This window comes from Cloeon dipterum, chromosome X (genome assembly GCF_949628265.1).
Source record: "Cloeon dipterum chromosome X, ieCloDipt1.1, whole genome shotgun sequence".
NCBI classification, from domain to species: Eukaryota; Metazoa; Arthropoda; class Insecta; order Ephemeroptera; family Baetidae; genus Cloeon; species Cloeon dipterum.
The window spans coordinates 27,839,783-27,861,902 of NC_088790.1; the positions used below are offsets into that span (position 1 = coordinate 27,839,783).

Consider the following 22,120-nt stretch of genomic DNA (forward strand, 5'->3'; position numbering starts at 1 on the left):
AAAGTTCAACTGTATGAGTAGTGTGGCAACCCTAAGTTTAAAATACTGTGCTGCCAACATTTCGCAGCAAAAAAGCGGTGTTCGCAGCCGAATCGGGACCAAGCAGCGGCGGCAAGTGCATTAATAATGGCACTCGGGTCACCCACGGGTCAATTAGAAAGGGACGCGACGAGCAAGGCGGAGAGACGCCTCTCCGGCTCTCCGGCTTCGCCGCCGGACGATCTCGTTTTCTCTGGCTGCGTCGCGCTGGGGCGTTAATCTTCTTTCGCCTCTGCAAAGGAGCTGCGCCGCGGCGAGCAGCATGACGCACAAGAAGAGGATGAAACGCGCGCGAGAGAGAGAAAGATGAAAAGTGCTAGCGAAATGTAATTTTCTCAAGATGCGCGCGCGATTGTACGGCTTCTGAGTGGAAAGAAGGATTTCCCTGATAGAAATGAGTGCCAAGCCGAGCCCTGGTATTTTCGAAAACTATATATAGTTCTTATCATCATTTACGAGAAAATTACATTTTGTTCATCCAACTTTAATAATAATTAATTTGAGAGCTTTCCGTTGTATAGTTTATTTACTCATTCAAGAGAATGTAAAACATGAGAATGAGATTGAATTTACTTTGGGAATAATGGCGAGGTGATTTTTTTTAATTTTAAAACATCTCGGAAGTCTAAATATATATTCTTGATAAATTTTGATGGAAAATATAGTTTTACCCAGCGGGGACCAGATTGGTGCGACGCGCAGATATGGCGTCCGGTGGAGTATGGCGCGAAAAAACGGTCACGTGAAAATGCGCGAAAAGAACCAAGTTTTCGTCAATATTGTAACATAATTTGTACTAATTGTGTCTTTTGGATCGTAAAAAACTCTTGGCATTCGTACGGCAATCCAAAAAAGAGCTTTTTGTTTTCCACATTCAGACGACATCTTGGATCTGCGCAGTGCGAACCAATTTCATCGCACGTCTGGCCCCCGCTGCGAGGAAGTCACGTTTGATTTTTCCAGAGATTCCCGTCCATAATTTAATGCAATATTTTATACTCAGCAATAAAAATCAAACCAAAAACCTGAACTACATATAAACTCAGCCCCTGCCTGATTTTATCACTCAGCACTCCTCACGACCAAATATTTATTAATCTGAGTTGCATTTGATAACACTTATCTATACGACTGCGGCTTTCTTACTAAACGGAAGCTTCGTTCAAATGAATAGTGTTACAAACGGCACACTTACGCAATTACATTAGCTTCTTAGCGCCGTTTGAGATCCGAATCTGCGCACGTTTAACTCTCAGAGGCCATTAACTCCCACGCTTGCTCTTTTTATCGTGTTACTCTCAGGAACGCAAGTTTTTAATTAGCAAAGATACGTTGGTTGGACAAGGCAACATGAATTTGCGTGTCTTTGTAATAATCTCGCGTTAAAACAGAAAAAACGGCTCATCTTTTTCGAGGTTGGAACCAATAATATTTCTTATTTAACGAATCAACTGTTGAAAAATTAATTGCACACTTGAAGGCACGTTTTCCCATCAGCAAGCATACGTAGAGTGTAATTGCTCAATTGCTCTGCATTCCTGTTTGATAAAGTTTTGTTGTGGTCGGTCCGACACGTCGTGAACCAATTTCGGAATTCTATCGTGCGCGATAGGTATTCGAGAAAGGCAATTGTGCGTCAGACGCTTTAAGAGGTCACTTAATTCTTGCAGCCGGCAAACAACTCTCGCCACTTGGCTCCTCCTGGTACACACTTGCAGCAGCACTCCTTGTTTGCCAGCGTGTTGCTTGTTTATTGTTACGAGAATGAGATGAAAAAATTTCGAGCGACAGTTGTTTAAAAGTAGAAAATACTGGAACGTGTATCGAATTTCCAAAAAGAATTATTTATTTTTCAGGTGTTAAATCAAATAATTTATTAAATTTCCATATTTTGAGGTGAATTAACATTCCAAAAGAGATTTTCATTTATTTTCCCTCTTGAAGCCCACCCGTTTATCCTGACAGTTGTACTTGGCTGTCTTTTTATTTTATTTAATTGGATGACAAATAAGAATGACAATAATGATGAGTATTACGTTCAAATAGAAACTCACATTTTTGTGCTTGTAAGTTCTCTTCACTTCAAGTGTTTGAACAAAATATTAGCAGAGTTAAGGCACCTTTTCTTTCTCGGAGTGTGAAAAGTGTCGAAATATTTTTCCCTCGAAATATTTCACATGCCAGAAATACGCAGGCAGGAAGTTATCACAGATAAAAAAGGCGTTAGTGCATTATTTTCATTTATTTATTTATTTGATAATGGCGCGAATCAATTCCATTCTTCAACAAAACTAATTATGACTTAACTTTTAATTCATTTTTTGGTTTCGTTTCAATTGCAGACGGTAAAATTTAAATTATTAGAATTTACATCTAGAATTTCGGCAAGCAGAATTAGCTCTTCAAAAGAATAAAATTTTCGTGTCTATGATTTTCTTAAAAATAAATCCTCTACTCAAGGGGTCGAAAGCTTTTTGTAAATCTGGAAATATGTCATAGAGGTTTTTTTGTTTAGAATTACTGTGGATGTGTTGAATAAGTTTATCTACAGTTTGCACAGTCGATTTTCCTTAAATAAAGCTGAGAAGAGAAGAATACAAAAGCTTGTTAAGCGAAAATAGGTGCGTGACTAGTCATATTTTATATTTTTGACTAACTTTTTTGTATTCTCGTATATCATTAATTTTTATTTTACATTCCATAAAATAGGGCGGACTCTGGATTCGCCAAAACTGATCGAATTTTAATGAAATAACTCTGAAATCAACGAGAACGAAGTTTTTTTTATTGATTTACCACTAAAAATATCAACATACCTCGAGTAAAAATTTATTTTAAAGATTTTAAAAGGCATTAAACTTCCGCCTCACAGGAAAAAGGAAAATATCACACCAATAAAACTCAAAACAGACGACGGAGCAAATTGAAACGAATTCACCGACATGTGGACGCACAGTATTTAAATATAAGTTGCTGCTGCGAGTTTATCTCAATACTGATAGGTTATTTTGTGCACATTGGTATTGTTAGATAACAGATTACGAACAGAGCCGATAGGAGAGTGGAACAGAAATGTTTACCGAGCTCACTTCAAACCGTATATCTGGCGTGAAAACGCAAACGCACACCTTGCCTGGCTCACACGTAAAATCTGAGGGAGTAGGCAGACAGAGTCCGGCGATGCGTACGCCACGGAGGATAATCATCTGCTTTGTATTGGCGTTGCTTTCAATTTTTATCTTCATATTTCTGACAACCGACCACCGCCCAAAGAAAAATGAGCAGCCGCTGTACGGATACGCGTCGATCCTCTTTGAGGAGGAGGACGACGACGACCGAGACTGGCCCTCGGTGGGCAACAATAAGATGATCGACCTGACGGATTCGCTGGACAAGCCGCAAGAATTCCAGGAAAGGTTTGGTGACGAGGTGATTTTCTTCATTGAGACCTCCGAAAAGGGTCGAATGAACGTTCGGCAGGTGTGCACCATCGAGGCGGTCTGCCTGCACAACCCTCACGCGCATGTGTTCGTCGTGTTTCCTTACCCTGTGAAGGAAATCGATATGGAAAGGAGTCCTGCCCTGGTGGATTTGGTAGCCGGCAAGAACAACGTCCACCTGGTCACGGTCAGCAGCGATGAGGTGGGTGCAAAACTCAATTTTACTCAGCCTTTGAATTTGTATAACTTAAATTGACTAAAATCGAATTCCTCATTAATTATCTCCGAGCAAAAATGATTAGTTCTTATATACGCGAAAATTTATCTTTATTTCGCGATCTTGTTGTAGATGTTAAAAGGTTATCTAGCACAAAGGTCCCTAGAGCTCAATTGGAACAAATGCCAGAATATTAAATTCAGAAATAATTGAATCGGTAGATTTAGTAAAGCTGATTTAAATTGGGAATCTGAATATGATTTAAAATTGTGTGGCTCAGTTAATTATTCACCTTCCAATCCTCGAGGGTTTGCATCGATTAATACTCGATTAATAAAGCTATTAAATTACTGTTATATCCCAAGAATTCACTCAGATATTTCATGCATGTGTTAATCTAGTAATTCCTTCCATTGCTTCTCTTCGTGTTCATATATGCATCGTTGTACGCCGTGTTGGCGTTTATAATAATTAAATACGTACGTAAATAAACCAATCAATAATTAAAAAAATCAGAGGTCATACAGCGGGGGCCAGATGTGCGATAAAATTGTTCTAACTGCGCAGATCCAAGATGGCGTCTGAATGTTGGAAACAAAAAGCTCTCTTTGGATTGCTGTACGAGTGTCAAGAGTTTGTTTTTACGATCCAAAAGACAAATGCAAATTATGTCACAATATTGACGAAAACTTTGTTCTTTTCGCGCATTTTCAAGGGACCGTTTTTTCCCGCCATACTCCACCGGACGCCATACCTGCGCGTCGCACGAATCTGGCCCCCACTGAGGTCATACAAACTTTATGTTGGAGTAAATTTCATTTAAATATCGATTTCAACTTATTAATTTGGTAATATTATTAGTTATAGCCAATTTCATTTGTACTTTTTACAAATTAACTTATTCCTTTCTTCAGGTTGTGAGGGGGACACCGCTGGAGGAAGTGTTCGAAACAAAACTGAGGCTGTCCCCGACGCCGAAGGAGCACCTAAGCGACCTGCTGCGACTCGGCCTGCTGTGGAAGTTGGGTGGCGTTTACATGGACCTCGACCTGATCACCTTCAAGAGCGTGGAGCCGCTGGCCAGGCTGCGGAACTTCGTGACCGCGGACGGTGTCGACCAGGTGAACACGGCGATGTGCGGCTTCCAGGCGAAACACCCGTTCCTGAAGAAAATCATGCAGGACGTGCGCGACACTTACGACCCGAACGTTTACTCGACGGTGCCGTTCGCGTTCAACGCGGCCATCAGGGCGTACTTCCATATGTCCGTCGACGAGGCCATCAAGCGGCGAAAATTGTCAGACATGTACATCCTCGATCAGAGTGTCATCAGCCCGGTGACGTACGTGAATTTCACCACTTTGTTGGACCATCGCATGGCCAACCTGACGGACAAAATTGTGGAAAATAGTTATGGTGCTCATTTGTGGGGCAGTCTGACCACCAAATACCGGCTGAGGATCGGATCTAAGTCGCCCTATGCAACCATTGCCAGAAGATTTTGTCCGAATGCTCTCAACTACGCGACCAAATACTTCTAGAAAGATTTATTTAAGTTGTACTTTGCTAAAGTAAGAGTTTGAAATTAAGCAGAGACAAAAAAAGCTGAATGAAAATAAGGCTTTTTTTGAACTTGTGGTCATGAATACTTGAATGAAAAGACGATTTTTCAAATAGGACTGATTTATGAAATGAGTTAACTCAAAACTTGTAATTAATAACAGTTTTGATAAATATTATACTCATGAATTTTATTTGTATAAATCGAAAACCAATTAATTTGTCACAAATTTTAATTACAAAAAGTTTGGAATTTACTCCAAGCGATTTTAAATAGTATTCCAAGTCTCAATAAAAAAAATTAAACGCAGCTTTAAAAAAATATTCATTCTGTAAACCAATTAAAAATTTTACCTGAATGCCGCAAAGCTAATTTTTTTCGGTATGCTCGATTGCACATTTAAACTAATTATATTATAATGAAATGGAGTGTATAATTACTTAATGCTGTAATTAAGGGAAAGTACATGCACGCCCGCTCGTGTTTATCTGATGGTGTTGATCCGTTTGCAAGTTGAGCTGTATTTTTCCACGGTAAAAAAAACAAAGAAAAGAAAAGGGAACCGTCCGTCATCTCACGTCAGGAGCGGAAGAAAAGCTCCACATATGACTGCTGCATGATTAATTTTATTCCGCACTGCTTTCGTAACTCAAAAATCCAAGTCAGCGGCATCTGCTATAATTTCAAACAGTTTGATTGTTATAATTGGAATTTGGGAACTATTGTTGTTTTGTTATCCAGCTGCAGTTATTAGTTTTTTTATCAATTCTCGATTTTTTTCTAACCTAGATCCCGATATTTATTTTGACACACTACCATTTGTTAAAAAAGTTTATTATATCGGCTAAAATAGCAGTTTTAATTTATTACCTTTAAAAATTAATTAAAAGAAACGATTTTGATCTTGGTATTTTTAAACATAATTAGGCCATTGACTGCTTTTGAGGATTTATTATTTGTATTCCAGCATAGAATATTTTTTTTAAACAATTTAAGTTTTGATTTTTATAGATTTTATTAAAAGACAGTTTTAAAAAATACAATTCTTATTTGTAAACATAAACAGCTTTTGTCTGGCTCACCTTGCAAAAATTACGCAACGAATGAAAAAAGCAATGCAGGTGCTAGAAGCTGTGGTCATTAAATCAAAGGCGCTTTGTGTTGATAGAAATCTTTTTCGACTCCGACCACAAAGGATTGGCTGGCCAAATAGTCTCGGTTTGTTAATAGCCCCATTGCACAGAGAAGTGGACCAATTTCGGGCGAGCACCCACACGCCAGCATCCAAAGCAGCTGCACCGCGTCTTGAGCAATCGTCCTTTTCAAGCACGAACCTGCCATGGTTACAAATAATCTCGTTCCGTTCGATTCTTTCTGCTGCGTACCTCTCTAATGCAAAATCTAGATCACATGCATGCACTCTCGCACCATAATTTTCCTTTTCATAATCGTCTAAATGCGTGGATTTTGAGGGATTGAAAAGCTATTACCTATTACCGCCTTTTCATCTGCTTTGAAATATTCATGACAGACAGAACTCCGAAATTTAGGCCATTGACTTCACGCGGCAATAAGTGGCAGTCTGCTTGTATAATTTATGGTTTGTTTCACGATTGACAAGTTCATGATTCTCATTTAAATATCTTTGAGCAAGGACAACCACAACATGGGCCATTAATTGAAGCACTGTATAATTATGGTATTTTGGATAATGAAACGCTCCTTGCCATAATATATATTGCAGTTTGGAGGTGAAGTCATGAGCTATTAGTTTTATAATGCTTTTCACGCGCATCGCAGGATCAATAAATAAAGGCTTACTCCTCGTAGTTGATAAAAAATCTATTATTTACATTTGGGAAATTTTAATGATCTATTTTTTACAGGATAATGGTACAACGTATTAAAAATTTATTTCATTTTACCATTTAAGAAACAAAATCAACGAAAACATTTTTCTCTAAGTGTTCCTTACCACCCTAATTTAATTAATTTCTGCTCTGGCTTTATGATTTTATTTTTAGTTTCAATTTTGCAGAGACGTGAATCTTTCACTTTTGAAATTATTCCTCACTTCTCAGAATATTTAAGATGAAATCAGTTCAAATTAAATGAAAACCTCAATTTTTATCAAATAATTAAAAAAAATTCTAACAATTTGGATTGAGGAAACGACCGACAATCGGTTTCAAAAGTCTTTTCCTACTTAAATTAATTGTTTGACCTCATTTTCAAAAGGATTGACAACTGTTATGTCTTTCCCTGTTCGTTCTCTAAATGGAAGCTGCTAGAAAAACGGCTCCATAAAAATAACAAGTGGGATATAATTCCGCTTGAGTAGCTTCTCTGATGTGACGGTGGACTGCGCACGCCGACGAAAGCATATTATTCGCACAAAAATCGCTCGATCGTCAGCCGCGCGAACAGAGACACGACATGCTCGAATTTTTTGCTGCTCGTTGTTTTCTTTGCCGTTGCCGGTCCGAGGACATCAATGTTGCGCTTGGAAACAATCCAATTATTGTGTACTCCGCAGACAAAGAAGGGGCCGCTGACCGTTAAAAATTAAGTGAACGGTTACTTTACCAATTCAATCAGCTTAATCAGAGTGGATTGAAACTAACTGTGTGGACATTAATTTGAGAGCTGGAATCTTTGTTTGAAGAGGTCCCTTTACTCCAAATTGTATGTATTGATTCGAAACTTGAAACGTTCTACAACAAGCAGAGAGTCAATATTGAATTTTCTTCCTCAATTAATTAAGTTGATTGGAGCCTAAGTAAATACAAATAGATACCACCGTTTACCAGGAATCCAAAGGGAAAGGCAGATTCAAATCATGGAATTTTGAACCGGTATGAATTTCACTTATAAATAAATTTCCTCTTAAAATGAGCCATTTTTTAATTAAAACTAATTTTTTGAATCGGTTGATGAGTTTAAAGAGGAATGATACTGCAAAAGCCTGCAAAATGCTTGCTGCCAATGCATAAACTCATTCTTTTGGATCCAGTTAAAGCCTAAATTGACCTAAGGAGCGCTGTAATTTTTTGAGAAAATTGGCTGGAAAGTTAGCGTGCTTTTCAAATGGTAATGGCTGTCTCCTTACTTGAAATCCGATTTAATTTCAAAAGCAAGAGTTTCCCCAATAAGTGGCATACACCGTTGGACAGATCTCGACGAGAGGAATCGAAATATGCCAAGAAAACATGTTCAAGCACTGTAAATTTTGGAGAAAATTGCCAAATTGGAATTTTTACTGTAGGAAGGTCCTTTTTTACTATTGCAAATTGTTGAACAAATTGTTTATCGATCAATTGTTTAGGGCATCCAAAATTTCAAATAATTTTCAATTGTTGCCCTGTATCAATCCACTTTAAGTCAAATCGGATTTATCTTCCTGTACATTCATATTCTTCGAATTCATTCCTGATTAAAAAATCCTGTCAGCAAATTTTAAATTTTGTTAAAATTACTTAATCATTTGTTTACGCATTTAAATGAAAATCTTGTAATTGTTTTTACATCTAACATATATATTCTTTTGCAAACTACAACATCTACCATCTAAAACAACTCATTAACAATATGTTATCTCAACATCAACACATATTTTTACATTTATTTAATACTAAATTCCTCATAAATAATGTATTTTCAAATGCATTTTGGTTCTCTTCAAACAGTTACACACAACCATGATAAAATTCTTTGGTATATCTTTGCGTACAGGATCGGATCAGTCTTTTTTTACACAATCAGTCAGCTCAGAACAAGGTGTCATTTTTGGGGTTCCTTTCGACGACGACGGACGCTGAGAGCCTGGTGGCCCTTCTGTTGGCAGACACGGGCTCGGCCAGGGACATGGTGGTCTGCGAGTTGGCGTTGTTGTGGTGGTTCGCGTCCGCCGAGACCCACGAGGCGGCCCCCAGGTTCGGCCTGTGTCTCTGCACGAATCTCTGGTAGGACCGCTTGATCAAGTATTGCACCTGGAAATAATAAAATATTAATTTTTAGAACTTAATTTCCACTTTCACATGTGAACAACTTTCACATACAAACACCTTAAAGTGGAATGATACAGGACAACAATTGAAAAATATTTAAATTGTTGGATGCCATAAACAATTGATCGATAAACAATTTGCAATAATAAAAAAGGACCTTTCTATAGTAAAAATTAAAAATTTTGCCAATTTTCTCCAAAATTTCGAGTGCTTGAACATATTTTCTTGGCATATTCCGATTCCTCTCGTCGAGATCTGTCCAACGGTGTATGCCACTTATTGGGCAAACTCTTGGATTTGAAATTAAATCGGATTTCAAGTAAGGAGACAGCCATTACCATTTGAAAAGCACGCTAACTTTCCAGCCAATTTTCTCAAAAAATTACACTGCTTCTTAGGTCAATTTAGGCTTTAACTGAATTCTAAGGGACGAGTTTATGCATTGGCAACAAGCATTTTCCAGGCTTTTGCAGTATCATTCCTCTTTAACTTTCAACAACGAAACGCAAATTTCCTTGTTGGAAGTAATGGGCAACAATCAATTCGACAGTGAAAATTGGCTGGAGTACGAAAATGTGTGTAAAAATCTAAATTCCTGAGATATTTTATTAAATTAATTTGGCATGCATGAATTAATCAAGCCGATCGGATCGCGATATTCATAAAGAAAGCTAAGTAGAGCATTATTTCGACGCGGGAAACTACTACAACGTGAATCTGCATAGGGAATGTTCCGATATTTTATGTAAAACGCTTAGATCCTAGAATATTGCAACAAATAGGGATTTTATTTCATTAATTTTGCAAAAAATTAATTTCTAAAGAATGTGCTACCGAAAATTTCCTCTTCTAGAAATGGATCAGCCGATCAATTTTTATGGTTCATGATTGTGGAAATTATTAGTTTTAAAGCCAACCTCGCCACTGAAGTAGCAAAAGCTGAGGGACACAAAGCACCCTTGCAGGCCGTCGAGCACGTAATCAGCCACATTGTAGATTCTGAGGAATAGTCCGATGCAAGAGCCACTCGCCGGTCTGTACATGGTGAAGCACAGGTGAAGTCCAAACAGGGGAATCAGCACCAAAGTCGCCCTCACTGCTTTCCTGTAAAAGTTTTCTTTTAAATCAGGTTTCATTTATGAAACTTTTATTGAGCTGTAATTTTGGGCTTCTTAAAAGCTCCAACGTCATAAAACTTAATCGTGTGATAAAAACCTTTCTGATTAAATTACGACGTTGCCCCTAGTAGCATGAATCACTACACTAAATTTAAGATAAGGATAATTTAAAAGCAGAGATAAGACTTTAATGAAATTACACCTAATAAAAATTGAATCAAATTCAACGCAACTATTCTGTAAGAAGTCAATTCTGCGTGTTGCAATAGAGACTGAACAGACAATTCTGTTCTACGCTACGCACGAGACAGGCCATGAAATGAAAGAGGAAGTTGTACATATGTGATACAACTCGCTCGACATGTGTGTCGAGCGGGTTGCATAGCGCAGACCACAAAGGCGTTCGGTGAAATTAACGTACCTGTATTGCGACGGTTCTTGCGCGTGACGTGCGCGCAGTTTGAGCCACAGGACGCGGATGATGTCGACTAAGAAGAGGAAATTGATGGCCAACGAGAGCAGGCAGGGCGCGTAGAGCACCCAGTCGTAGTCGGGGAAGGACCAGCACTCGCTCACGTCCAGCGACGGCTCGTGCAGGATGATGGCGCCGAAGTACGTGGCCACCACCACCACTGGCAGGCCTGTTGTCACACAATTGGAGGTGAAATAAAAGAATCATGACAAGAAATTTGATTTAAAAAGGATTGATAAATGAAAAATGGCAATATTTTAAATTTAACGAGGCCATGTTTTGACTATTGCACATTTTAAATGACTATTTATCAAATGATATTGTTCAATTTAAATATAAATAATAAATGTTTCTAATAAAAAAATTGAAACGGAATTAAATTATCATTTTTTTAATATTTTGCTGCTGCAGCAAAAATAATGATTAAGGAAAATGTTCCAGTTATGCAAATTAAATATTTTTACAATCAAATCAATTCACCAGTTGCATAAACCCTAAGTGTTCGAAGCCGCCAACAGATGGCGCCACCGTAGACTTTAGATTTTAAGGAACTTCCGCTGCGATTTCAGACTCAATCTAGCTATTAAGCATTCTTCAATTAATTTGCTAATTTTTGACGTGCTGAAAACCAAAATCGGTTCAGCCAATCGCCGTAGAATCGTGAAAAACTATTTTTTGAAATAAAAAAATATTTTCCAACGTTTCTACGGCGAATGGCTGAACCGATTTTGGTTTTCAGCACGTCAAAAAAAAGCAAATTAATTGAAAAGAGCATAATAGCTAGATTGAATCAGAAATCGCAGCGGAAATGCCTTAAAACCGCTTAAAACAAAATTTTTAAGAAAGTCTGTGGTTGCGCCATCTGTTGGCGGCTTTGATAACTAAGGGTTAATGCAACTGGTCAATTGATAATTTCTAAGTAAAAGAAAAAAATGACCCCGTTTTCACCAATATGCCTATAGAGATTCCTCCTGTATTGTGCTATGAGGGAATCGAAATGATGGAAGTCTACTGCGAATAATACTAATTGTACAATTAGCAACCCGTTTGAAGGCTTAGAGGGACTTAAAGCTTCGTACGCACCCCAGCCAATTAGGTAGAAAATCAAGAGGCTGGTCTCCTCGACGAAAGCGGCCGCAATCAGGCGGTGAAGGTAGAAACCCTCGCAGAACATCCACATGTAGTTGGAGACCCTGAAGTATTTCGTTACCAGAATAAGCACTTTACAGAAGAGGCCATCCTGAAACGCCAGACGGAATTTCATTTTAGCACGAGCAGTGAGGGAGAAGAACGAGCCCGGCCAAATTAAACTCGACTTTTACAAACACGGCGGAAAAGTCTAAATTGAGTTGAGAGAGAAGTTTCGAATTAAATTTTAATAACGCCGCTTTGTAACAAAAAGTTTTGGACGAAAGGTACGGTTTGTGTTTTCAAACTGATTAAAGAGGAATGATACTGCAAAATCCTAGAAAATGCTTGTTGCCAATGCATAAATTCGTCCCTTAGAATTCAGTTAAAGCCTAAATTGACCTAAGAAGCACCGTAATATTTTGAGAAAATTGGCTGGAGAGTTACCGCGCTGTCTCTTTCTTGAAATCCAATTTAATTTCAAAACCAAGAGTTTCCCCAATAAGTGGCATACACCGTTGGACAGATCTCGACGAGAAGAATCGGAATATGCCAAGAAAATATGTTCAAGCACTCTAAATTTTGGAGAAAATTGGCAAAATTTGAATTTTTATTGTAGGAAAGTTCATTTTCATTATTGCAAATTGTTGAACAAATTGTTTATGGCATCTAACAATTCAAATAATTTTCAATTATTGCCCTGTATCATTCCACTTTAAAATACATATATCATTACATAAATTCCCCTAGTTTTCATTTGCACGGAAATTCCCACCCTCCTTTAAATAAGGGATGCAATTTTAGCTTTTGCATTCAATCGCAGTTCAAAAGCCAAAAGCAATTTGCGCGCCGCACGTGAAAGCCACAAGTGTGCAATTTCCGCACTTTTGGCTGCAAAATGGTTCAAATATAATTCCGACGTGCGCTGTGTCGGGCAAATAATAATTAACGACCCAGCCGCGCGCTGCGCTCTGCTTCGCCTCTCTGTGCTGCGGGAAACTCAATCACGCGGGCGGGCGCTCGTGCGCTCTCCTCTCTTTGAGTTGAATTTCAACGCACCTGCTCAACATGCAATTAAACAGCTCAGCTTTGGCACCGTTCCTGGTAAACAAGATGCTGCCGAGTGAATACAAAGTGCGGAAAGAACTTCAAAAGGCATGCTCAAGACCTTTCTCAACCGTGGCCTCCACTTATTTTCAGCATTTTTCCTTAAATTATTAAAATTTGTGCTTTTTTATATTTTTCTTTTGCAAAACGTCGCTGAAGAATTGCTATTTTTGCAATAGTTCGGGATTTTTAAATTTACTACGACTGTGTATTTAGATTCATATAGAAAAATCGGTGGGTTTAGACCAGCGGGTGCCAGATGTGCGATAAAATTAATTCGCACTGCGCAGATCCAAGATGGCGTCTGAATGTGGGAAGCAAAAAGCTCTCTTTGGATTGCCGTACGAGTGTCAAGAGTTTGTTTTTACGATCCAAAAGACACAATTAGTGCAAGTAATGCAAATTATGTGACAATATTGACGAAAACTTGGTTCATTTCGCGCATTTCCACGTGACCGTTTTTCGCTCCATGCTCCACCCAACGCCATATCTGCGCGTTGCACGCATCTGGACCCCGCTGAATTGCACAGTTTCGTGATGATTGGAAGCTCGATCGTCTAAAATTCTCAGCCCTTCATTTCAAAAACAAACCCTGAACTACCAAAAGACGATTTTGAAGAGACTCATCACAAAACTGCAAATTTAAAGTATCCTTAAATAAGAAACTCTATTTTTTTGTTGGTCGAGTTAAAAACGTCTGAAACGCGAATCCTTTAATTAACTGTGAAGCATTATTTAACACTTGCATTTAAGATTAGCTTTTGTATGTATTTCGTTTAGTCTCAACTCAAAGAGAGCAACCACACAGTTAGTTTCTGTATGTTAATTAATTTAAAAGCACTGGAATTATTCCACTGCGGAATAATTGATGGGCTGAGTTTGTTTCTCTTTCCCTTTTATTTGCACAGCTGGAAACACAGAAACCGGTGTTAATTTGAAAACATGCCTTAGGTGGCAGGATCATGAGGAATGGAGAACGCATCAACGCACGCAGTGCCACGCGCCCGGCGGGGAGGAAAAACGCACGTTGATGAGCAACGCAATGAGAGTAGCGATGATACATGCTTCAAAAATGATTGATACGTTCAAAATTCGGTTGAATGACTCACAAAATTTCAAATTTAAAGAAGTGACTGTAGAGTTCTGTAAAACTCAACTCTTTTCCTTTGTTTTATTTATTAAAATTTTTTTTCTTTTAGCACGATAATTTTAATTGTGGCTTTTTGAAATATGTCTAAGAGAAAATAACATGCGAAATACATATAACAATCAATCAATAAATTTGTTCATGCCCTGTAAACTAAGTGTTAATCTTCGAATAATAGGCCGCAATAGGAGATATTTACGGAATCGGGTTACTAAAAAATCGTTTCTACATTAACTCATTTGTTGTTGAGGAAACTCATTACATGGAATATTTTTTTGCGTGTCTTTCCACAAACGTTTTCACCATGAGGGTTCGGAAAATGACTTCGAAACAAAGTTTTTGATATTGTGTATGCTGTCAAATATCGAAAATGTTTATTTTTAATGCTTTAACAGTTCTAATTACATGTTAATTAAATTTCATTCCACGAATTCCATAATTAACCTCTACTCTTTTGATACAAAATTCTATGCGTGGCTCTTTTTAAAATAAAAAATTGATTTTTTCAACTGTGCGGCAGGATTTCAAAAGCTCGCCTAGCTGATGAAAATTCGTTGGAGCTCATTAGGCGCGTGCATTGTTCAACTCAATTTTTGATACACCCGCTGATTGACATCATGTCGGTGAAAGGCAAGCCAAGCTGAATGAACGCTCGCTAAATTTGGCGTCGATTGTGCTCGAGACTCGGGGAGAAATTTCCCCTAAGAGATTGTACACGCACGCGAACTGCGAATTTGGTGTTGATTTGCAAGCGGTGCAAACGAATCGGATTATATTCTAACACGGAGTCGGACTTAGGGGTTTGTGCTAAATAAATTACGATGATAAAAGAATTAAAAATAAATAAGGGGTTGTTGTCCAGTCACGTGTCCCTTAATGTGCAACATAAAATTTTTTAAGTCCAAGCGAGGTGGAAAAATTATGAAAATGACCCGCTTTCTGCTTAAAAGCTAGCAGGAGAACAATCGGCTTAATGTTAGCAAGCGCAGTGGGTTTTATGGATGTTCACTCGGAGGTAAACGAGTGGCGGGCGGTTCACCATCCAGCAGGTGAACGTGGCGAACATTATTTGCGCGAAAACGGCAGCGGAGTGAGGGGGTGAGGGAGCTAGGGTGGAGCGTTGGCGGCGCCTGAAGCGAATATATGTGAGTCGCTGGCGGAAAATTAAATCAGCGAAGAGCGCATCAAATGAAATTGTCAGGCGCGCTGAGTGGAGGCACGCAGAAGAAGAGAAAATAAATATCGTAGCAATGCGGACAACAAACAAAAAGTGGTGCAGTTCTGAAGACGAGAGGAAATACAAAAAAAACCTTTAGTTAACTTTCTTCTGGAATTTCATTACTTTTTTTTCGTCTGAGTGGCTTTTCTTACGAGAAGGATAGAACATAAATTAATTTTAGTTATGCGTCTAGAGTTGTTTTATTCTTAATTCAACTACCCACTTGAGAAATTGAATTAGTTGTAAAATAAGGTCGCAAAATGAAATTTCACACTGCTTCTTCTCATTATAGTTTGAACAAACACGCCTGAAGCGGCGAGGATTAATGACGTCAAACAGACAAAAGCAACACTTTCCCGCTGCTGCTTCCAAACTGTTTGTTGTCGTTGGTGACCGATTTTTACCAACCGTTTTCTGGCTACGAAGCATAAATAGCTGTTGTGACACTCTTTGGCCTGTAACTGACCTGAGAGGCGCCATGTGCAGAAAGTTTTACCACAAAAGCACAAGCCATGGAATTTCAATTATTTCAAACCCATGGTTGAAAGGTTTTTTCTGTCAAAATAAGCTAAAGTAACCAAATTAATTATTAATATTTTTTCCTAATTTTAGGGTATAGCACTGGTTGAATAAATAATTTACCTTTCAAAGATGCATTATTTCCAGCGGGGGCCAGGTTTTTGCGACGCGCAGATATGGCGTCTGGTGGAGTGTGGCGCGAAAAAACGGTCACGTAAAAATGCGCGAAAATAGCCAAGTTTTCGTCACTATTGTGACGTATAATTTGCATTACTCTTAACTAATTGTGTCTTTTGGATCGTAAAAAACAAAATCTTGACACGGACAGCAATCCAAAGAGAGCTTTTTGTTTCCCACATTCAGTCGCCATCTTGGATCTGCGCAGTGCAAACAAATTTTATCGCACATCTGGCTCCCGCTGATTATTTCAAACCTTGACAATATGAGCACAAAACAATAAATATTAATGTTTATTACTAAACATGATACCAGCAATTTTGCATGTAATTCAATCGAAATAACGTTTGTCAAATAGAATAAAATACAACACAGTAATCGGGAATGAAATCCAACCGACGGAGCTCCAATAACGATACACTGTGGGTACGAAAATTGAGGCATAATATCAGCGTTCGAGAGTTGTCTCTGATTGAAATTTCATCGCGTGAAGCACGTACGCGTGCGAGAATTGTGCTTTCAGCCGTCGTTCTCCGCACGTGGAGGGTGAATCTCAGTCAACGTGTGGAATAAAAACGAGAATTAGTCTGCCGTTGGGAAAACAATTCCAATGAAAAACTTCATTCTCCCCTGCTGTCGTATATATATACAATTCCGTGGTTGACCCTTTTCGCCTTTTCCGGTTGCAATTCTCCCCGGGAGTTGCTCAATTCTCCTGATTCAACCGAACACACGCCACCTGAGGAGAATGCCTATTTTCGGAGGAGAAACCGGAGCTGCATGTTTCTGCCATCTCCCTTGGCATTAACGCGAGCCGCAAACGCAGTTGATTAAATGAAAACAATCTAAAATCTAGACTTGTGCGTGGATTTACTCTTGGCTTTGCGGACAAATCGCTCAACCCGACACCCCTGGGGGTTAGATGCGTTTGCAGACGCGTTTCTCTCGTTTCTATTCTCAAAATAGAATCGAATTTTTAACAAATACGAGGACTTTGTTAAGGTTGTGAATTTTAGATATTTCTGTCAATTTTAGACGATTTGTCAATTTATTTTCAATTGACCAGTTGCATAAACCCTTAGTTATTGAAGCCGCCAACAGATGGCGCAACCACTGACTTTCTTAAAAATTTTGTTTTAAGCGGTTTTAAGGCATTTCCGCTGCTATTTCATACTCGATCTAGCTATTAAACTTTTTTTTAATTAATTTGCTCATTTTTGACGTGCTGAAAACCAAAATCGGTGCAGCCATTCGCCGTAGAAACGTTGGAAAAGATTTTTTTATTTCAAAAAATAGTTTTTCACGATTCTACGGCGATTTGCTGAGCCGATTTTGGTTTTCAGCACGTCAAAAAATAGCAAAATAATTGAAGAATGCACGGTAGCTAGATTGAGTCTGAAATCCCAGCGGAAGTGCCTTAAAATCGAAAGTCTACGGTGGCGCCATCTGTTGGCGGCTTCGAACACTTAGGGTTTATGCAACTGGTGAATTTAAATCATTTTTGACAAATTTTTGGTTGTTTGTCTGTAGCATAATTCCAATGTTTTTTAAGGGGACACCTTATTTTCCCCAATTTCGTAAAAGGGATCTTTGTGAGTTTCCCTAGCTTGAAATTAATTTAAATAACAAATAAAAAGAGAGAAGTCTGCGGGTGATATATAAAATTAAATAAATTATGAAATGTGGGAAATGACTTGGTGTTTCTGTGACGATTGGAAGCTCAGATAAAATAGAAACGATCTAAATATTTACGCGTTTATACACCATGAAACGAATCTCTTGGTTTTCCATCACCATCCTGGGCAGATTTTAATAGTATTGTATTCCGTAGTTTTCCAGAAATTGCTGCCTTCACAAAGCTATTATTTTCATTATGACTAACTGTAAAAGAAGACTATACGTTTGCTGTCTGCTATATTGTGAGCCCTCAACCGCAAAAAATAAAACTCATCGAAACATCCAAGTTTTCACTCACGCGAAAAACTTGGCGAAGCAATTCCAATCGATCACTTTTGAATTAATACGACGTGCAGAACGGAAAAGCCAAATATTGACACGTGCGCCGAATAAAAAACTTGTTTCCTCCCTCTCTCTTTCTCGTTAGGCCAGAAACATCGACTTTATCTCTAGCGAAATGCGATAAGAGCGCAACATCATTTTCTTCACTCGCCCTTATTTGTGCATCATTTATTTGCCTCTTTTCCTTCCTGACTGATTTTGTTACAAATATATAATTCGGCACGTCGCGTCGCTGGCAGCTAGCTGCCACGGGAAACGAGACGTCAAAATATTACACGACACACAATTCTGTCCGCGCGCACGCTCGTCGGAAATATGGTGCGTCTCTCGCTCACCTTTGAAATAAGAGAACCCTGCGTCGTTGCCGGGATGAGGAAGCTCCCTTTGAACACAATTACCGCAATGGAGTTCAGCAGCAGCGAGGTGAAAAGGTGCCGATGCAGAACCACCCTCGGCACTCGTAGCTGCCTGAAATAATAATGATCATAACGAACAAGTGGTAAATTGCTGTGTTAGGAGATAGAATTTGGAATATGAAATGCCTCAATTTAAAACGAGCAGCAAGTTGGACCAATTAATTTAAGCTGATTATCTCAGAAATTCAGTTGTACACAAATTAAATAATTTCTTACATAAAATTAACCGTATAATTAGAGTGTTTAAAGGGAGTTTTGTTTCCTTAGATTAGTTTTCGATCAACTGCAAATTAAAGATCGTCTTTGACGAAGTTTCTGAGCCCACCAATCGATTCCTGAGGGTCGAATTAGGTAAAGTAGGTATTTTTTTCCAATCAAAATGTCCAGCGCGACGTGCGAACATTTTTCCCGCCAAAACAATATGAATGCGAGAATTGCGCAAGCGTGAGAGCTGGCTGGATCTGATAAAGAAGTCATTCGTACAGGCGGTCTCTTTGCAAGTGCTCAAACCAGCTCAGACGCATGCGCACTTCTCGCATTCATATTGTTTTGGCGGGAAAAAGGTTCGGACACGTTGCGCTGGACTTTTTGGTCGGAAAAAATATCCACTTTGCCTAATTCGACCCTCAAGAATCGATTGGTGTGCTCAGAAACGTCGTCAAAGACGGTTTTTAAATAGAGCCAAAAATTATGCTATCCGACATTAAATAAAATGCTAGAAAAATTGTTTTAAATATTTAATCTTGGATTTTTATTTTGGGAGATGTCATTCCTCTCGAAAAACAATCTATTTAGTTGCATTTCTCAGGCGTAAAGATCAACAAGGCAATATTTCAACAATCCGAGAGACTAGGGCTCTGTTAACAATAAAATATTGAGGAAAACATCAAATTTGCCTTCTAGGTTTCATTGTTGAAATTTAGCGGCTGTATTTATTAGTCTGTAGAATATACCTGTAAATGGAGAAGATGATGAGAGCAGGAACCAGGGCAATGACGCTGACCCCAAAAGAGGAAACGCTTATGTAGGCCCTATTTTGGTGGCCTTGGACGGTGCTGCAGGTCGAGTAGTTTGTCCACTCAACATTTCCGTCGCCGGCGTCCAGCCGATACCAAGTCCCGTCTTCCAAACAAATTTTGCTTGCTTGCACTAAAAAAGATTAAACAAGGCCACTTAGAGAATTAAAACATTTTAAAGAGACAGAATAGCAACAAAATAAAGAGACGAAAGGGTTAAACAAAATACCGGACTAATCCAATTCAATTCAAAAACAGAAGCTTTTCATTGGATAAAATTAAGGGTTTGGGCTTCAAAGCGATCCGCATTGAAATGAGATGAAAGACCGTTTGAGGACCACGGGGGCGTTTTGGTCAATTGCAAGGCAGCAGACGAGGGAAATAATTACTAAGCGGCGCTGTTTTTACTCACTGCAGGAGGGTGGCTCCGAGGTGAGCGCGATGAATGTGGGGCACGAGGCGAACTGCTCTTTCAACGGCGGGGAATCGCCCCAGCACAGCCACCCATCCCACGTCCTTGGGCACCAGCCTTGACTTGCTGCAAATTAAATAATATTTATGCTTCTCTCAATTTAAAAATAATATTACACTGTTACTCAATTCTCTGACAGTTTACGTTAAAAGAAAATAAATTGGAATAACACGAATTTAGTAAGCATTTTCATGATTTTTTCCAGAGAAGTTGGAAAATCGCTTGGAAATTTATTGATATTTTAATTTTCTGATATTGGATTGTGTTGCTAAGAATGTACTACCGAGAATTTTAATTTTCTCCTATTATAATAGAGTAGCCAGCGGGGACCAGATTCGTGCGACGCGCAGATATGGCGCGAAAAAACGGTCACGTGATATTGCGCGAAAAGAAGCAAGTTTTTGTCAATATTGTGACATAATTTGCATTTGTCTTTTGGATCGTAAAAACAAACTCTGGACACTCGTACGGCAATCCAAAGTGAGCTTTTTGTTTCCACATTCAGACGCCATCTTGGATCTGCGCAGTGGCAACCAATTTTATCGCACATCTGGACCCCGCTGAGAGAAGCATAAATTTTCCCTACTGGAAGCAAGTTACGTGTTAATAAACGAGTGATTTATTCAGTAATAACTGTCACAACTTTTTATTAGCTTAATAAACATTTATTTTCAACGTTCCCCATTCATTAAAAGTTGCTCTGCTTTGTAATAATAATTACTATCACTGTCATCACATCTAAACTAGCAAAATTCATTTAAAATATATCAGCGCTGAACACATTCACTGGATGAATTCGTTATTATTTTGCTCGGTTTTCTCTGTTTTAGCGTGTACCAAAATATTTCAATTTCCCCTCCGAGGGCATTAAAATTATTTCAACTGATTCAATCATCTGTTTTCCTCCTTTACGTGGCTGCTCAAGACAAGCAAGTCATTAGATACACATCTGTGATAGTTGACGAGCAAGTTTCCATCTGGAACCAAAACGAGAAGGCAAACGCGACGAGATGACGTTGAATCTGCTTATTGGAGGAATAATACAACGCATCCGCACCCTCGCCCCAAGGAATTCGTCTTGTTTGCGTTCATATTCCCCTGTACCGTGCATAATACACATTACGCTCCAGCGTGAAAATGACAGCGGCGTGAAAGCACACATATATGCGCGAATTAATCAGTGGCAGGCACTCACGGGTCTCGTTGGTGTTCGCCAGCATTTCGTCGCAGCAGAGACGCGCGTTGTCGCAGCACTCGAGCCACTTTTTCTTCGCCAAGTCGCTGCTGAAGGTTGACAAAAGGGGGTTGTTCGCATCTCCGGCGTCTGCAAAAACCTGTTTACAAAATTACGAGTGCTGAGATGGTTTTGCAAAATTTGTTTTTCTTATCTAGTTCAAAATCTGTTTGTTTTTAAGCGTAATAAGAACACATCGTGTGCACACTTATTTTCTTTTTTTTAAGAAGCTGAACTTTAATCAGAAAATTTGCTACAGCCTTTCAATATTATTTTTAGAATTTTTCTCGCATAAAATAAATTCTCTTTAAGAAATAATGCTCTTTTTTAAAGTTTATATTTCAGATCTGAAAGGTTTTTACAGTACTAAAAGAAGCTGTATAGGCTTTTAAGATAACAATCTCGTTAATGAAGAGATAGTGCAGGTAATTTGAAACGAAATTCCAAAAATAATGTTTCAATTGAGTAAATTATTTTCTTTCAAAGGAGAGTAAAAATAACGAAGGGAGAACATCAAAGCTATAATTTTGCTAATTACTTCCTGCAGAGGAAACGTTTCAGTATCTTTGATGAAAAGAAAAAAAATGTCAGACTTTCCTTCTGACCTTTTTGATGAGACTTGGCATAATGTGATTCACAGGAAGCAAGAAGTGCTTTGGATATTGTGTGATTTTTCTACTTGATAATTATGAGCGAGAGAGGAACAAATTGGCAGAGATTAAAGCGGAAAAGGGAGTGTGTTTGTGTTTCTTCTTCCCAACTCGAAGCAAAGTTGAAAGAAGTTTACAGCTTTACAAAATTACAAACTCCAA

At 38.6% G+C, this 22,120-nt stretch overlaps 2 protein-coding genes across 3 annotated transcripts in view; one reads left to right on the forward strand and one right to left on the reverse strand.

Annotated features, from left to right (window-relative positions):
* Positions 1–3,202: 3,202 nt before the first annotated feature.
* LOC135945723 (lactosylceramide 4-alpha-galactosyltransferase-like) lies at positions 3,203–5,437 on the forward strand. The gene is made up of 2 exons (XM_065493565.1): positions 3,203–3,681; positions 4,611–5,437. Exons 1-2 carry the CDS (start codon positions 3,220–3,222, stop codon positions 5,235–5,237), a joined length of 1,089 nt encoding a protein of 362 aa, XP_065349637.1. The 5' UTR covers positions 3,203–3,219; the 3' UTR covers positions 5,238–5,437.
* A 3,327-nt stretch (positions 5,438–8,764) lies between these two features.
* The window catches only part of LOC135946873 (calcitonin gene-related peptide type 1 receptor-like), a 38,895-nt gene continuing 25,539 nt past the window's right edge, over positions 8,765–22,120 (reverse strand). Inside the window, exons 3-10 of one of the 2 annotated variants that reach the window (XM_065495317.1) lie at positions 21,270–21,408; positions 20,015–20,140; positions 19,540–19,735; positions 18,506–18,638; positions 11,938–12,094; positions 10,804–11,023; positions 10,182–10,368; positions 8,765–9,246 (exon numbers count right to left, since the gene is read on the reverse strand). In XM_065495317.1, coding sequence (XP_065351389.1) covers positions 9,025–9,246; positions 10,182–10,368; positions 10,804–11,023; positions 11,938–12,094; positions 18,506–18,638; positions 19,540–19,735; positions 20,015–20,140; positions 21,270–21,408 — 1,380 coding nt within the window. In that variant the 3' untranslated portion in view covers positions 8,765–9,024. The remainder of the gene's footprint in view (positions 9,247–10,181; positions 10,369–10,803; positions 11,024–11,937; positions 12,095–18,505; positions 18,639–19,539; positions 19,736–20,014; positions 20,141–21,269; positions 21,409–22,120) is intronic. The other variant, XM_065495316.1, reaches the window with a different exon arrangement.

What these genes read in the sequence shown, in the direction of transcription:
- LOC135945723 (XM_065493565.1), top strand. Translation starts at nt 3,220, where the DNA reads ATGCGTACGCCACGGAGGATAATCATCTGCTTTGTATTGGCGTTGCTT. An exon ending in TCACGGTCAGCAGCGATGAG is followed by an intron (nt 3,682 to 4,610) that starts GTGGGTGCAAAA and finishes TCCTTTCTTCAG; the next exon opens with GTTGTGAGGGGGACACCGCT.